The following is a 16,411-nucleotide window of genomic DNA, read 5'->3' on the forward strand; positions in this document are numbered from 1 at the left end:
AACCCAGTTTGACACCACTTTCAGCTGCCAAGGCTCAGTGTTTTGGTTTGTATTCTGCTCCCTGACAGAGAAGGCTAAATGCCTCAGACCAGAAAAACTACACTTCCCAGAATCCCTTCCGCCAGGGCAGTCAAAGCGGCGTCGAGCCGGCCTAAACCTGCGGTGTGGACGCAGCGTCCTTTCGCTTTCGCTTTCCTGTCAGAGAGGGCGGGGCTGGCCTTGATTGACATTCCTCCCGGCCACTGAGTCGCCGCCCTGGGGAGGATCCAACCAACCATAGGCGAGGCCCCGCCCCTCCGTGTCATCCTTCGTCCAATCATAGGAGGCGCGACTAGTTCCTCCGAGGAGAAGTTTCCTGGCTGCTGCTGGTGCTGCTTCGAGGGCGATGCGGGCGGAGGGGGATCTGCGCGGGGCCTACGCGGCCTTCTACCGGCGGAGCTGGGCCCGGGGCGAGGCCGGCGTCTGCCGCGAGGAGGCCCTCAAGGGCCCCGCCAGGCGCCTCCTGCTCTCGGCCTCTGCGGCGGAGGGGCGGCTGGGGAGGCTGCGCGGGCTCCTCCTCCCGGGGAAGAAGGGGGAAGCCTCGGATCTGCTCCGGCTGCGGAGGGCGCTGGAGTTCCTGGAGCTGCTCTGCGTCAACCTCTTCCTCTCCCCCTGGAGGAAGGAGATCCGGGCCCTCAAGGTGGGAGAGGGGCTCCCGCACAGACAGAGACACAGAGATAGATGGGTGGGTGGGTGTGATCATAGAGAGGTAGATATGTACATTTAGATATGTACGTATGTGTGTGTGTGACTGTGCGTATATATTGTGTGTGTACATATATATATATATATACACACACACATTTATGTGTGTGTGTATATATGTTCATATATAGTGTGTGTTCATATATATATATACACAAATCTATATATATATGAACATATACACACACATATAAATGTATATATATGTGTGTGTTCATATATATATAGATATAGATTGTGTGTGTATATATACATTTATGTGTCTGTGTGTATATATATATATGTTTGTATATATAGAGAGATGTGTGTATAGATATGTACATTTATGTGTGTATGTATATGTTCATAGATAGGTATGTGCATGTATACATGTACATGTGTGTGTGTATATTATGCTTTATCTAGCGCTGGAGATTTACACAGCAGCGCTGGACATACAAAGAGTAAACTAGGTGAAGGTAACCCTGCTCCCAGTGTTTCCTGATGCTCCCTTTCTTGCTCCGCAGACCTTCACAGGGCGTTTTGTCTACTGCCTGGGGTCCGTTCTCCCGGAGGCGGCTGTGGAGAGGCTGCTGGGGGAGATCGGCTACGTCGCGACCAGCGCCACGCAGTTCTCGCTGGCCAGGAAGTTAAGCCAGGAGGAAGCGGAACAAGCCGCCTTTGAGCTCTTCCTTGCCAGGATTGAGTGCGAAGACCTCCTTGAAACTACAGAGGAAGCGAGAGACGGCCGTTTGGGGGATCTCTTGTTGCAGAAACGAGCCCAAAGGCCCCAGCAACCTGGAAGAGACCTAGATGAAAAGCACCAGAGAAAAGGACATGTGCTTGTCAGCGGACAAAGCGAGGCGCAAGGTGGCCATAGTCCTCAAGAGACATACCTGGCCCACAGCAGCCTGGCCTCTGAAGGAGCTGAGAATACTCCGCTCAGAAGTGAGGTTGGTCTCAGATGTCCCACAGAAGAATCATCACAAACAGCTATTTCCAAATGCATTCCAGAGCAAAGCATGACCCCTCAGGGAAGCTCAGTAGGCGTTTCCTCAAACTCCTGCATTAAAAGCTCTGACAGTGAGGATTTCCTGATTAAATACAGTGACATTGTCATTGGGCAGAAGCCTCTCCATCTCTCAGATCTCTCTTCAAAAGCATCAGCCAGTGAGACTCAGGCCGTGGGATTCGTTGAGGCAAGACTGGGCCCTCCAGCCAAAGGAGGACAGTCGCTCACTTTTCTGTCTCCTGATGCTAGTGGTCCACAGGCTTTGGCGATACTTAATCATGACGCTTTGGGAAACGGCCACCTTTATGACTATGGAACCCAAGAGTCCTGTAGGGACACAGTGGAATCTAAGGTTTGCGATGCCATAGACTGCCTGAGCATTCATGGTTCAGATCCTACAGACCAACCCAAAGAATTGAAAGGCAACATTGCACAACACAGCAGTACAAACAACTTCCCTAGAGAAGAAGAAACGTGTGACTTATTCTCTAACAAGAAGCTAAAGATCGAGGAAAACTGTGCTGGGCAACTGATGTATCCTGTAGAGGAAACGGCACAAATGGAGCAGAGAACTACCAAGAGTGGTATCCAAGTGTTTGATCATTCCACACCAAAGCTTGCAAATCTGCCCAGTGGAAACAGAGAAGACTTCAACATTGACCTCTATTCATCCCCGGACCTCTTCTGTAATATCACTGGCTGTAAGTGTCCTGCTGTTGATTCAACTTACAGCAGACTCATAGTAGGCATTCCAGTTGCATCTGAATCTGAGGGGTGCTTTAGGCATGTTGGAGAGCAGCCCAGTTCGTCCTGTACTGTTATACCTGAGATCCCTTATCAGGGTGGCTTTCCAGCAAGTCTTCAGTGCAGGAGGGAAAGATGTGCTCTCCACTCTTCTTTGGCAGACTTTAATACTTGCCTTACACCACTGAGTGAAACTGATCCAGAGGGTTATGTTATTATAGACAAGAATGAGTAGGAGACAAGGCCATGGATACATTCCACATTCAAACCCCAAACTGTGAAGTCGAAGGCTTTCATGGCCGGCATTCATAGTTTTTTGTGGGTTTTTCAGGCTATGTGGCCATGTTCTAGAACATCTTCCTGATGTTTCTCCAGCATCTGTGGCTTTGGCATCTTCATCTTCTCTGAAGAAGCCAGCCACAGACGCCGGCGAAACGTCAGGAAGAAACTCTTCTAGAACATGGCCACCTAACCCAAAAAACCCCACAAAAAAACTAAACACCAAACTAGCCAAGAGACAGGAAGTACAGTACCCAAATGTATACACCTAGTACCAAGCAGCAGCTACTTATTCTGCTTCTCTCCATAGCTACCAGCCGTCTCCAGAAGAAATGAGAGGAAAACAGTTATCAGAATCCATCAGGGAGTGTATCACATGTGCACGCATGCCTTCTCTCATTAATCTGCCCAGCTCCAATCTCTCTCTTCAGGATTTGGTCTCTCTGGGCACAGGAGTTGTAGGTAGAAGCACACTAATGAGATTCAAAGGCAGTAGTGGCTACCTTTGGCCCTCTAGATTTGAATTCTTCACAAGTCCTTCCCAGCATGGTCAGTGGTAAACCATTATGGGAGTTAAAGTCAAAAGCATCTGGAAAGCCAAAGGTTTCCCATACATTCCAAAGGGTCACCAAAGCAGGGAGGAGGGAACAGATACCCTTTCTTTGCATTGCTATATTAGTGAGCCTAAAATGTGTCCAGAATGAAGGGGAACTCCTAAGTACATGAAAAACAAGTGCTTTGCTGTACGTTGCTTTAAAAGTTCTCCCCCATCTCCATGCCAGTAGTGGCCTATTTTAAACAAATACTAATGTTATATGACTTGGGACAAAATCCTGCATCACACTATTGGACTGTTCAATATTGGATGGAGCTGCTGATTTTCTCCACCTGCTATTACCAAAAGAATGTTACATCTATATATGACAAGAACATGGTGCCTTGATAGTAGAATTCAAAGATACAGCCATGTTACTCTGTAGAATCTCTCTACCTAATGGTGCCTTGGTGTTATGAAACCATTTACTTTTGGTTTTGCTTGTGCCTTCATTTGAGTTACTTACGGGTATCTTTATAAACATGCACTGTGTCAATGATTTTGCACATAGTAATGCAGAAGGGGAGGGGGTATGCAGAAATATAGAGAAAGGAATGGAATTGCAAATACATGAAGTCCTTCATTGACTGGATTTGAGACAATCCCTGGATAGTTGGACAGGAAGGGGGAATAGGAACATAGCCTGAGGTGAGGTGGAAGGGGTAGCCTTTAACTGCTTTTGTAACAGGACAGGTTGTCTCTATGCAAGAGGAAATGCAAAGAGCTACGTGGAGTGTGAGTTGATCAGCAAACCCATTTAGTGTTTATTTTGGTACTATCTAGCTCTCTTACCTATCCTGGGGTCAGCATGACCCCATGCCTAGGTTGCAGAGATCATTGTGACTTCTCAAAACACATCTTATGCTAGTTATTAATTATGGAACCCCATATCCAACAAGAGGGGTGTAGGGTATGCAAACAGCACACACATGCATAGGTTTCTTGTGCGGAGCCTTGTATAATTAAGGTCTTTATTCCATGGCCACACGGCCCTACTGGTGAGAAATGACTACTCCTGATCTATCTCTTCTAAGGAAACATACTTTTTAAAAATATATATGCTACTTCTCAATGCCACTTTATTCCATTTTTTACTTGGTTTCTTTTGTGGAAGTCCCCAAGAATTAACCAAAGACTTTCAGTGCATTGCTCCGTCTCTCTTTGCTCTGAACAACTGGAATTTAAATTTTGAAAACATGGACCATTTATAATCGCAATGGAAAGAGCTATTTAGAACGCTTGCTAGTATTTGCAGACTAGGGGACCATAGTGGAAAAATAATCTCTGCCAAACTATTTCTATGTCGGCTTGGAAAAGTTTATATTTGTATAATAAAAGTATGCAAAAGGAAATGTTCCTGCATTGACTTAGTGCCTATTGTGCCATAACACCAACAATTGGAAGGCTATGAATGAGTTATTATAGAACGGGAAGCTATGAGTTTTATGGGCCTAGAATAGAAGCAGGCAGCCGCTTGTGCAAAGTTTCAGGGCCAAAGTCATTCATGAAACATGTCCTTTCCTTCAAAGAAAAACAAAACCCAAGAATACTAACCATGACTGCGGTGTCATTGATTTTACCTGAAGTTAACCGTAAAGTCTCCAGATACACCCTTAAATATTTATCCGATGGAATCCTAGTCAAATATATTTGAATCAATCTCAAAGAGTGTCCTCACTAAGAGGTACTCTATTATTTTTGCCTATGGCTGGCATCCTGTGTGTTATGACTGCATAAGGTTTCCTACTTACATTTACAATCATGGTACCATTGCCATGATCACAAATGTCCCCAAAATCTGCCTTAAAAGCCAATCAGCTAACCCAAGTGATAGAAAGGAGCAGTCCTCTCCCACCATCTGTCACAACCCTGGGAGGAGGAGATAGTCATGTCACCTTGCACCATCCTAACTCTATTGCCAGGGACAGCTGACTGGTTCTTAAGTTGGGTTTCAGGGGTCACATTAGGAGATGGAACATAGCTATCATGCTGCAGCTATGCTTCTGATGCAAGATCAAGGCCAGTATCTTTCAAATGTGACATTCCCAAAGCCAGCGAGCACATCATCTTGTTAAACCTCAGCGATAACCATTCCAAAGAGAATAAATTAAGCAGAGCAGTTTTAAAGAGGTTCTGTTTAATAAATACTGAAATAAGAGCCTGGAGATGTTTTTAGTACCAAAGATTTAAATTATAACAGAAAGAATGTTAAAATGTTTCCAAGAGACTTACCTGCTGTCTCCCACCACCCTGTTCAATGGCGGGATGGTAACAAGACATGCTTTCCATACTAAACAGTATGTTTTACACACATGGCTTAATAAAGCCATGTATATAAAAACAAATTGGAAAGAAATCAAGCAACAGCTACCACAGTGATCAGCGTAAGAGAAATGTGACCTTCAAAGGGGAAATAGCAGATTAACACATGGCACTAACCAATGCTGCTGCAAATCCTGTTTTAATCATGAATGTAGAGAAGAAAGGGGAGACGCATCTCAAGATGCTCAAAAGACTGTATTTTCATAGACTATTTTTGTATGTTTTTAACTGTATGATTTTTTTTAATACTGTAAGCCGCCCTGAGTCCCAGCCTTGAGAAAAGGGTGGGATATTATAATAATAATAATAATAATAATAATAATAATAATAATAATAATAATAATAATAATAATAGATGGCTGTTTTATTAGTTCTTTTAAATGACCAAGACACATTTAGGCGTCCTTCAGCATACCTATTCTTGAGCATAGCTCAAAACACTGCAGATATCCAAAGCCGTGCTTGTTCCAAGTAGCTCATCTCAAGGTAGGTAGTGGGGGAAAACAGAGTATGAAAGGGCTTTCACATTTAAGTCCTTAAGACTTGAACCCATTTACACATAGTCTCTTCCTGGACCTCAGCAACAAGTGCCACACACAATTTAGGAGACCTCTGCAACTGAACTACTGTTTTTGCAAAGGATGCTGAAACACCCCTTGAAACAGAGGTGCCTTTTTCCTAGTGATCTGCTTGGCCCTGTCCATAGCAGGTGAAAGCACCTGCCTATCCTTTCTCCCCATCTCATTTAAGGAAAGCTCCAAAGTATTATTATAGTTCTCCCAGCTGCGAAAGCTATTTCTCTGCTCCTTCCAATAGACAATGAGTGAATGCATAGAAGCAGGGACAGAGCAAGTTTTGCACACACAAATCTGCAGAGGCCATTAAGTTTCAGGTCATTTAACTGATACAGTCACCCCACTCAATGCACCCCTTTTTCAAAGTGTGTTTGGACTAGTGGACCTCCACAAGGTTATGAAAATAAGCTGTCATAAATCATGCAAACACAACTAAAGTGGATTGCGGGTTTTTAAAAAAGTACCCGAAGGTCTCAGCTCACCTAACAGTACCATTAAGGTTCCTACTTCTTATTACACTTCTTCAACATGGATTCTTCCAAGCATGTTAACACCTTGTTTCGCCATGGCCCTTTTCGTCTTTAAAAGTAGCTGCCGCCTGAGTTTGCAGTTAGGATTGGTTGTCTTTTTATCCTATCCTTCTGCCAAGAAGACATTAACGATGCATGTGATTGTCACGAGTTTCAATTTGAGAATCTGAACTCCGGTCCCTACATCTTTGATGCTCTAAACTCCACACTGCACCATCTCTGTAACTAATCAGTAGAGCCACAGAAGTAGGAGATGCAGTGTGACAAAAGGAATCCAAAGACAAGTTCCCATTTAAAGGCTTCAATAGAAGTCCTGGAGTGTTAACACAGCTGAAAAGCTGAAGATAACTATTTACTCATTTGTTCACGTGTTCTTGTTTTATATCAAACACATATGTCTTTGGATGTTAAAAAAGGAAATCATTTCTCAATTTTTAAAAAATCGAATGCATCTACAACCATTTATCTACTGATATTTTTATGGCCTCCTCCTACCTTTGTTTAACATGCTTTTTTCAACATGCTTTGAGATTGATTCAAAATATATTTGAATCAATCTCAAAGACTGTCCTTGCTAAGAGGTACCCTATTATTTTTGCCTATGGCTGGCATCCTGTATGTTATGACTGCATAAGGTTTCCTACTCACATTTACAGTTGAGAGCATGAATTTCCTTTCAGAGGCATCAGTAAGCAGTCTGTGAATCAAAACAGTCTATAACCAACAACATTTTATAAAACAAAAAAAACAGTGTAAAAATACAAATGGGAAGAGTGAGAGTAATAATTCTTAAATCCTTTTAAGTTCTTACCCAACAGAAATAATATGTTCCCATTAAAAAAAAGACATTAAATATTAGAACTACAAAAAACGAGTCATTCAGAAACAAAAAAGGACACATTACGTAAGTATACACACACCTTACATGTGCTTACATTGTTTTTCCTCAGGTCTCCTGCCAGAAGTTGGTCATTTGACAAAAGTCCAACCTGTTCTGTCAAACTGCCCCAAGTTCGATAAACAGTCTAGGACTGAGTTGAACAGCTGCCTACAGTACAAACTGAGGATGAGATGGTAGGAACTAGTTCAGGCAGGGAAGTTTTCTTTTCCTCCTTTTAGAAACTACTTCTATTTAATTTTCAAACTGCTTAGCAAGCTTCAAGGGACACGGGATGCATGGCAATGTCCATTCAGAAGGACCAGTGCGTGAAGACCCAGTGTTCTCCCAGGCCTAGGGAATCCAGACAGCCCCTTTTAGTGTCAGTGAGAGGTCACAAACTCACACAAGACTGCTACCAAACTGAATTTCAAGGCTGCACAAAAGGTATTGGTGCAAAGGGTTAAAAACCCCAATTGCACATGTAGGGCATATTGTGCCTCTCTCTGGTTTACACCTACAACCTAAGAACTGGTGTGTACACAGTAAACTGTACATAATACAATAAATCAGTTTCTACTGACAATGTTGCATATTGCAGGGGGTTAAGATTCGGTCCTGGTTTTCTTCGTATGTCTCCAGCATATCCTCTAGGTCATGGTCAGCCTGCAGCACCTTCAAAACAGAATGAAACAAACCATTAAAAGTGCATCTCTGAACAGATTTGAATCCAGGCTTAATAACTCATGACGGAAACAAACAACATGCTATCCAGGACATGTAAAACAATTAAAACCTCTGGCTTAAAACTGACTGACAAATTCTGACTCATATGGATGGGCTAATCATTACTGTAGCTTCAGGCAGCACATAAAATTACCTGTGAATTTGATTTCCCAGTCTTGTAAACAAAGGAGGAAACCAGAAACAACTAGCATTCAGGACTTTAGGCTTAAAAGTGAACTGGTGGACCTATAGCCCTGCAGGTAGACTGCTTCCATCATCCCAAACCATTGTCAAGACTGACCAGATCTGATGGGAATTGTTCAACAAGATCTGCAAACTGGCTGGGTTGAGGAGCTGGAATTAAAGCTAAAAGCAAGTAGAAGGAGTTGCAGACATCATGTGTTTTAATACTTTAGTATTTTAATTTGATTTTAATGTTTATTTTTTATGATTTAATTACATTGTTCTTTTAAATTGTGAGCCACTTTGAGGTTCAATTTTGTGGGGTAAGCAGAATATAAATATAATAATAATAATCTATAAATGTAGTATCATTAAAACATAAATAGCTTTTTCCTGCTCCTGAGAAAATGGTTTAAAATAAAAACACAGATGTATACTTACAAGCACTGGAGAAGGAACTTTAAACAGGGTTTGTTTAATGAGCCACTCTTCATAGAGCTGATGAATAGCTTCTAAATATTCCTATACCAAAAAAACCCACCAAAAAAGAGGTATAGGAGAATGATTTCCATTCTTCCAGTTTAAAAACCACTTTATAAGTAGCTAAGTTTTATCAAGCTGCTATAAAGCTAAGATCTTATTGGTTACTGGTTTTATTATTCATTTTTATTCTGGTCTGTGACTGAAATAAATCCATCCATCCATTCTTCCAGTAGACACAAAACTCTTTAATGTTCATATTTCTTTTGATCAATCAATATTCCAAAATTCACTTCCTCCTGTTTTTTCCCCAGACACAAAACTGATATGCAGTACAGTACTACCATTTTATTTTGCTTTGTTAGATCTTCATAAAACCAAAAGGAGGATCCTGCTGCCTTGGACCAAAGGTCTATCTAGTCCAGCATCCCACTTCCCTACAGTGACCTGTCAGATGCTGCAGAGAAAGCCACAAGGGATGCACAAGGGCAACAGCACCCTCCCAGTCAATTTCCAAGCTATTGGTACATGGTACCCCCTTGCTAATGCTGTCTATGCTCTCACCAACCCTTCCATGCCCAGCCAGGGTCTACCACAAACAGCCTTTGAAACCCACCAGGAGAATTTATTCAACAAATGTCAGAAAAAGACAGTTTCCCCCTTACCACAGGAATGACCTTTTCCTCCTCCCTGCACCGCCTTTTCAGTCGCTCGAAACATCTCTCAGGAGAGGTTTGTAGATAAACTGCCATTAACAAAAAAAAAGTATTATGCATTGTTGATGTTCTGCTCTGTTCCTGCAAACCTGAAAAGCAATTATGGTTCAATTTTCAGGGAGCAAAATAATTGCTTTTTAGTGGGTGAAACCTAAACTCCCAACCTATCAGGCATCTTGTGTACAAATCTAGGAACTGTTTGCATAGGGAGACTTATGGGTCTCATTCAAGCCACAGTATGGTTTTTAACACTAAAGCATCTGAGGTGAAATGATAAGAGAGATGGCATAGTGTGAACCTAGAAGATCTGTTCTCCTAAAGACATTAAAATTGGGCCATTCAACCATCTCACCTATCTGACAGGGCCATTGTGAAATTAGGTGGGGAAGAAGAGGAAGAGAGCAAATCTTAAGAAATGCAAGATATAAAAGTAAATCACAACATATAATAAGAAGGAAGAGCATTCCACTGTCTGCCTACTATTTTTCTTCTCCGAATTGTCCTTCATGCAGAATTATTACTGCCTGTGTCCTCCCACCTTAGTGGGCTTTAAACAAGGATAAACATGCATCTTGAACTCTGCAGTAGAAAGAGCTCCATGGGAGACAATCTGAAATACCAAAATGGTTTGTAAAGGAAAGGTATAAATCCCTTTCTCCCAATCCATTTTGTTTTGAAAAGAAAAAGTGAGAGAGGGAACAAAGACCCCATGGGCACATTACACATTTTCCCATCATATATTGTTAGCTTCATTAAACACAACACAAACTACTACAGCTAGTTGGTTTATAGATCAACAAGTGATTTTGTTGAAGGAAGCTATCTATAAAAAAATATATTAACAGAATATCTCATTTTACCTATCAGATCAACTGAAATATTCATGTTCTTTATGATCCATTCAAACCATTCTGTCAATACTACATAATCCACTTCTGGCATTTTCCCACTGTAACAAAGAAATATATTTCAATAAGTGTACATAGCTGTTTGTTAAATAAAATTTAACTTCTCCCTCCCTCGCTCCCTTTTTATTTGCCGGCAAATAAAAACATTATTTAGCCAAGCTTTTTAAAAATCACGACAGGGTGGCTTATTTGAGGTGTGTTATGTTTTAATGTTAACTTATATTGTTTTAAATACATGATTTTAATTTGTTTTTAAAAATTGTACTGTGATGTTTTTATCTTGTAAGCTGCCTTGGGTCCCTTCCTGGGAGAAAGGCAGCATAGAAATGACATGAATAAATATATTTATATAGTGGAACAGGGCACATGGCGAGTGCCCTCCCTGTCTGCTGCCTTCTCCTTCAGCTCCTCCCTCCACTCCCATTCTGTTCCCACCTGCAGGGGCATTTGGGCATCAGGCTGGGTAGAGCTGCTGCAATAGCAGCAGGTGGCTTCCTCCTCCTCTTCTGTGCCCCCCTTCGGCAGGGTCATGAAGATGCCTGGGGCCCCAATCCAGGACCCCATTCCATGTCTTTTCTGCATGGAAGGAGGAACCAAGGCCAGATCCCTCCCTCCACTGGCAGCTCCTATTCACCATAGCTGAGGGATGGCTGCCTGCCTCAAAGTGACATGAGTAACCACACTGGCGTGGCACCAACCCTTGTGATACCAATGGATGCTCTTATTGACATGCTGAAACCATGTACAAACACTTCGCATCCCTGGAAACTCTAGGATTTCTCTCCCCATCCACGATTAAAATATGTTTGCATAAACTGCTGTGTGGAGCCAGCTTGGTATGGTGGTCTGAGTAATGGACTAAGATTCTGGATTCATATTCTTTTATGCCTACAATTAAAATGCATACAATATGTAAGGTATCTATTTCCCAAAAATTTTCATCATTTAAATCTACAAACTATCCAACACAGTTTGGACCGGATGCCAGCCTTAGACTGCATATTCACAGAGAAAAAGAGAGAGAAAAACAAAAACAAATCAATGCCTTAAAACTTAATGTCTTAAAAACCCAAAGGGAAAAAAGGCAGTATACAGTGGTACCCCGGGTTACGAAATTAATTCGTTCCGCGGTTAATTTCGTAACCCGAAATACCTTCGTAAGCCGAATTCCCATAGGCGCTAATGGAAAAATAGCTCTCTGCTGCCCTCCGGTGGCGGAAAATAGCGCCGCGGTTTTTCGTAACCCGAAGAAACCTTCGTAAGCCGAAGCAATAAATCCCTATGGGATTTTTTCGTATCCCGAAAAATTCGTAACCCGGCGCATTCGTATCCCGGGGTACCACTGTACATTATTTTATCATAGACTGGGGCAGATAATGAATTTTCTAAAGGCATGTTTGCATAAGAGACTGTGTAGCACAGATGCCACCTTGTGGATTAACAAGCAGCTTTTCCTCTCTTTTGGAAGAGAAACACTAGTTCTGAGATCATCTTTCAGCAGGAAAAGAAAATCTCACTTAGAGAAACGTTTTAGAAATGTATCATGAGCCAGAAAACATTGAGACTGGGGGTTCTGCTTCAGGATATATACAGTACATGCATGTCTTCTAGTGCTACTCTCTAAGAATGCAACTTGTAAGCAGCATAGCCCTCCTAACATGGTTATTTCCATGTTGCCACAAAGTGAGGGCATGAGTGGGAACATGTCCAACTATCGTCATGTAGATGGATGCACTGCCACAGGCAACTGCTGAGACCTCCAGGGGTCCTTGAAGCACATCCAGCTACAAGAAAATAACTGGACACATCCCCAACAACACAGACATGGTTGGGAGGACTCCCCTGCTTACAAGGTGATTGGGGGGGGGGGAGATTGTAGCTGCATGGGTAGCTGCATGTCAGAACAGAATTCCAACCTACACCACAAATCATAAAAGTGAGTTGCAATGTCTAAAGTCTGACTTTTGTCATCACAGCTTAGTAACAGGATGCCAGCCTTAGATTTCATTAACCAGGTGTTGGGCCCCAACTAAAGAGCACAATATTCTCACCACAAGACAGTGATTCCCAACCATGGGTGCCCAGATATTGCTGAGTCTCCCAGAAACCTCAGCCAGAACGGCAAGCGGTAAGGAATTCTAGGAGAAGTAGCCCAACATCTGGGGACCCACAGGTCAGGAACCACTGCTATAGGATATTGTTCTTCAGAATTTACTCTCCTCACACCATGAATCTAGTCCGCCCCTTCAAAAAAGGGAAAGCAGGTTGTTATCATGAAATTTGAAAGCCCTGTTCAATCTGTGCTTCAGTTTTATTGTCATCTGCATCAATGTTTTATCTATCTTTCTTAAAGTAAAAAAACAAAAATGTTACCACACTGAATTAAGTTGTTTAATACAGGCCAGCAGAATTTCGGAAACAAAAGCAAGTTAAACCGCAACACAAACTAAGCTTTAAAAACAGAACAAAACTCGGGATACTGTACCTTCGATACAAGTTTTCTACAAATATGTATTTTGCACTGTGAATTGACCTCTCCATCATTCTTATGGGAGAAATCTGCAAATTAACATTTCAAGAGCCATTCAGTGGCTGGACTTTTAGAGCATTCAAGACAGGTGGCTGCCTGTCTCAGTAACATTTCAACAACAGAAGAGAAAACAAGGGAGGGAAAGAGAGGGAAAGGCAAGGGCGTTAAGTCTAACCAAACACAAATTATACAGCGAGGCTTTATTTCAGCCAAGAATGAGAACTGCAGCGTTACAAGAAACAGAAACATTTCCAAACTTACCATTGGCCTCATATGCTGATCCAACATTGTAAGCTGCACATATGTCTGTAACGTTATGCCCCATCGTGTTGCATCTTGATACATTAAACTCTGATGAAAGGAGAAACACCAAAATTTTCCCTGGTTATTTTTTAAATGTATTTTCACAGTGAACATCTTATTAATATATCACCACATCTTATTTGTTGAAAATTAGGTTAGTATATAAATACTGCAATTAATTAATGTCACACATGAGAGCTACAACAAAATGTTGCAGTATGCAGTGCTGCTGTTCAGAATTAAAGACCCTCCATTCAACACCCACAAATCCCACAATAGTCTGTCAGCATTCTGAACCTACTAAGCATGCTCAGTCCTACCTGGTGTGTTTGTGTGTGTGGCAGGATCCCTTTTAGTTTTTTCATTTTGGCAAATATTAAAATTTGGGGTACCCACAAGGCTGCTGCTACCTTTGTCTTGTGTGAGGAGAAGTGGGAGGTTACCATTTTGCCTACTCAAGGACCAGTCATCAGAATGAGTATCACTATTACTCTATTTGACTTCTTAAAAACAGTTGAGGAACTTAGGTTCTGAGAACTTACCAGAGGATTATGGCCACGAACATCTCTCCATTTAGACACCGGTTCAGTCAACACCTGAGTTTGAAATACATTTTTTTAAGGCACATTCTCTAATACAGGCAAGTTTTCAACTGAAAATACATAGCACAGGTTCACTAATCTGAACGATCTCCAGTGGAGCAGGCCTCCCATTTCTTCTGTCAAAGGCTACATTCTCATTGGGGACCACACAAGAGAAGCATGTGGCCCATAGTCAGCAGTGGGTACAGCCAAATGTGGATGGGTCACTTTTTCTCCTTCTGGCATCCCTTCTCCCTCTCTCTCCCGCAATGGACATCAATGAAGGAACAAACTACTCTCAACAGAAGTATGAACTAACTATTTGCAGACAGCTTTTGAATTAGACTTATGCTTTTTGTTTAAATTACCCCTATAAAATATGGCAATTTTATGAGTGCACACTGTCTTAACAATGTGATTTTAGACAGGTCAACAAAAGCTAACAAGCTAACAAAAGCAATGCATCTTTTCCTAAAATATATGGCCTTATCACAACTGTTTTGATGCCCTGCTCCTCTAGTCCGACTAAAGTCAATGGGCAATTGTTTGGAATCTTGCAAAGATTTCTGAAATGTATGGATCTTGGCCTAATGGTCCTTGAACAATGAAAGCGTAACTCAACTGTATTAAGACAATCTCATTGTGCACCCAGCCTTTACAGACTAAAAGATACATGGCTGGCAACAGGACTAGACTACTCAGTTAGACCATCCTAGAACTGGTTAGCAACTGAGCTGCCTAGGCCAAATCCAAGCCCTTGAGGGTTACTGTGCACAGACTGCTCCTTGGTCTCCACAACCAGCCTAGAGATCAAATAGGTATAGAGGAAGAAGCATCTGTACTAACAGAATGCACCAGCCTTCCAGCCAGACCTCATTTTCTTCTCAGTATGGCTTTTCAGGAAAACCTGTCAAAATTCAAATATGAGGTATTCCACTGAACATCTCAAACCGAACTGCAAGCTTGATCACTCAAAGAAAGTCAAGACAGCAGGATGAATTGGATCAAGAGGTCAATGGAAAACACTTTTGTATTTTACATCAATCATAAATGTATTATTACCTCGATGCCGGTATTTTTAGCAAAATATTGCAGGCATGTTGTTTTGCCACTTGCAATGTTCCCCTCGATACAAATCTGGTGAAAACAAAAATGAAGTAGTAAAATATAAGACTGATTCTCTACCTGATCAGGGAAGACACAAGCCAGAGAGTCAGCACCTGTTAGGCGTACAAATCTTGATATATAAACCACAACCAAAAGGTTTCATTAACACTCCACTACAAGCAACGTTACTGTCTTTATTTATGCATTCTTTCGACAGACTCATACACTATTAACTTTGCTCATGTTATTGTAACTCATACTTACAGTGGTCTTCTTCTTTCCTCCATCTGCATGTTTATCTTTAAAGGAAGAGGAAAAATCAATAATTAGGAAGTCGCCCAAGATTGGCATTCGCATTAAGATTAGTATATTTCAGTGGGATTTAGAACCACTCAAAGTAAGACTAGAACTCAAAGAGACAATGTTGTATAATGATAGAAACAGCTTGGCCCAATCTGGTATCCTCAAGATGTTGTGCATTGCAAAATATCCCAACAACTGGGGATGGCATGAGTTTTCATGCAAACCATGAAATGTGCCAGTTTGAGAATGGCCAGGTTAACACATCAAACTAGGTTGGGCCAGGTTCAGATTCCCACTTGGCTAGGATCACTATCTCTCAGCATCATCTATACAGGACTGTTATAAGACTAAAACACAGAGCAGAAGCATGTACACCTTACTGAGAATATGAATGGTCTCTACAGAGTCATAGTCCAGCACTCAAACCACTACACCGCACTGCCTCTCAACGCAAACTCTCAATGACCATTAGTAGGCAGCTATTAACAAGCTTCTGCTCTGGCTAAAAACCAAATGCAAGTACAGTTCAAGTGCTTTGTTGACTTGCAAGGTGCCTCTAGCACTCTCCTCAGTCGTGCTCAAAATGGAGGGCATGCTGGGCTCCCTCCTGGAGAGAAGCTTGAAAAGTAGGGCACGTCCTGGAAAAGGAGGACGCCCAGTCTCCCTGCCTTGTGTGTGTTGTGTGCCGACAAGTCATTTCTGACCTATGTCGACCCGATCATGGTAAGACTTTGTTCAGAGGGGGTTTGCCTTAGCCTTCCTCTGAGGCTGAGAGAGTGTGACTTGTCCCTACAGACCCCATCATAGGGTTTTCTTGGCCATCTTCTTCCTCTGAGGCTGAGAGAGTGTGACTGGTCCCTATAGACCCCTATCATAGGGTTTTCTTGGCCATCTTCTTCCTCTGAGGCTGAGAGAGT

At 42.1% G+C, this 16,411-nt stretch overlaps 2 protein-coding genes across 4 annotated transcripts in view; one reads left to right on the plus strand and one right to left on the minus strand.

The window, feature by feature from the left end:
* The first annotated feature begins 305 nt into the window (after nt 1–305).
* LOC121914280 lies at nt 306–4,705 on the plus strand. Of its 2 annotated transcripts, XM_042437569.1 has the most exons (3): nt 306–679; nt 1,251–2,197; nt 2,228–4,705. In XM_042437569.1, the coding sequence occupies exons 1-3, from the start codon at nt 386–388 to the stop codon at nt 2,712–2,714; spliced, it is 1,728 nt and encodes a 575-aa protein (XP_042293503.1). In that variant the 5' UTR covers nt 306–385; the 3' UTR covers nt 2,715–4,705. The 2 variants fall into 2 exon arrangements, with proteins under 2 accessions (XP_042293503.1, XP_042293502.1); XM_042437568.1 differs by having other exon boundaries at nt 308–679; nt 1,251–4,705.
* Nucleotides 4,706–7,493: 2,788 nt separating this feature from the next.
* The window catches only part of TK2 (thymidine kinase 2), a 13,262-nt gene continuing 4,344 nt past the window's right edge, over nt 7,494–16,411 (minus strand). For both annotated transcript variants that reach the window (XM_042437571.1, XM_042437570.1), the window contains exons 2-10: nt 15,456–15,490; nt 15,147–15,221; nt 14,046–14,099; nt 13,462–13,551; nt 13,156–13,229; nt 10,623–10,711; nt 9,712–9,791; nt 9,008–9,088; nt 7,494–8,332 (exon numbers count right to left, since the gene is read on the minus strand). In XM_042437571.1, the coding sequence (XP_042293505.1) occupies nt 8,234–8,332; nt 9,008–9,088; nt 9,712–9,791; nt 10,623–10,711; nt 13,156–13,229; nt 13,462–13,545 (507 nt within the window). In that variant the 5' untranslated portion in view covers nt 13,546–13,551; nt 14,046–14,099; nt 15,147–15,221; nt 15,456–15,490 and the 3' untranslated portion in view covers nt 7,494–8,233. The remainder of the gene's footprint in view (nt 8,333–9,007; nt 9,089–9,711; nt 9,792–10,622; nt 10,712–13,155; nt 13,230–13,461; nt 13,552–14,045; nt 14,100–15,146; nt 15,222–15,455; nt 15,491–16,411) is intronic.

The sequence above is a fragment of the Sceloporus undulatus genome, chromosome 8 (assembly GCF_019175285.1).
Source record: "Sceloporus undulatus isolate JIND9_A2432 ecotype Alabama chromosome 8, SceUnd_v1.1, whole genome shotgun sequence".
Taxonomy (NCBI): Eukaryota; Metazoa; Chordata; class Lepidosauria; order Squamata; family Phrynosomatidae; genus Sceloporus; species Sceloporus undulatus.

What these genes read in the sequence shown, in the direction of transcription:
- LOC121914280 (XM_042437568.1), top strand. Translation starts at nt 386, where the DNA reads ATGCGGGCGGAGGGGGATCTGCGCGGGGCCTACGCGGCCTTCTACCGG. An exon ending in AGGAGATCCGGGCCCTCAAG is followed by an intron (nt 680 to 1,250) that starts GTGGGAGAGGGG and finishes CTTGCTCCGCAG; the next exon opens with ACCTTCACAGGGCGTTTTGT.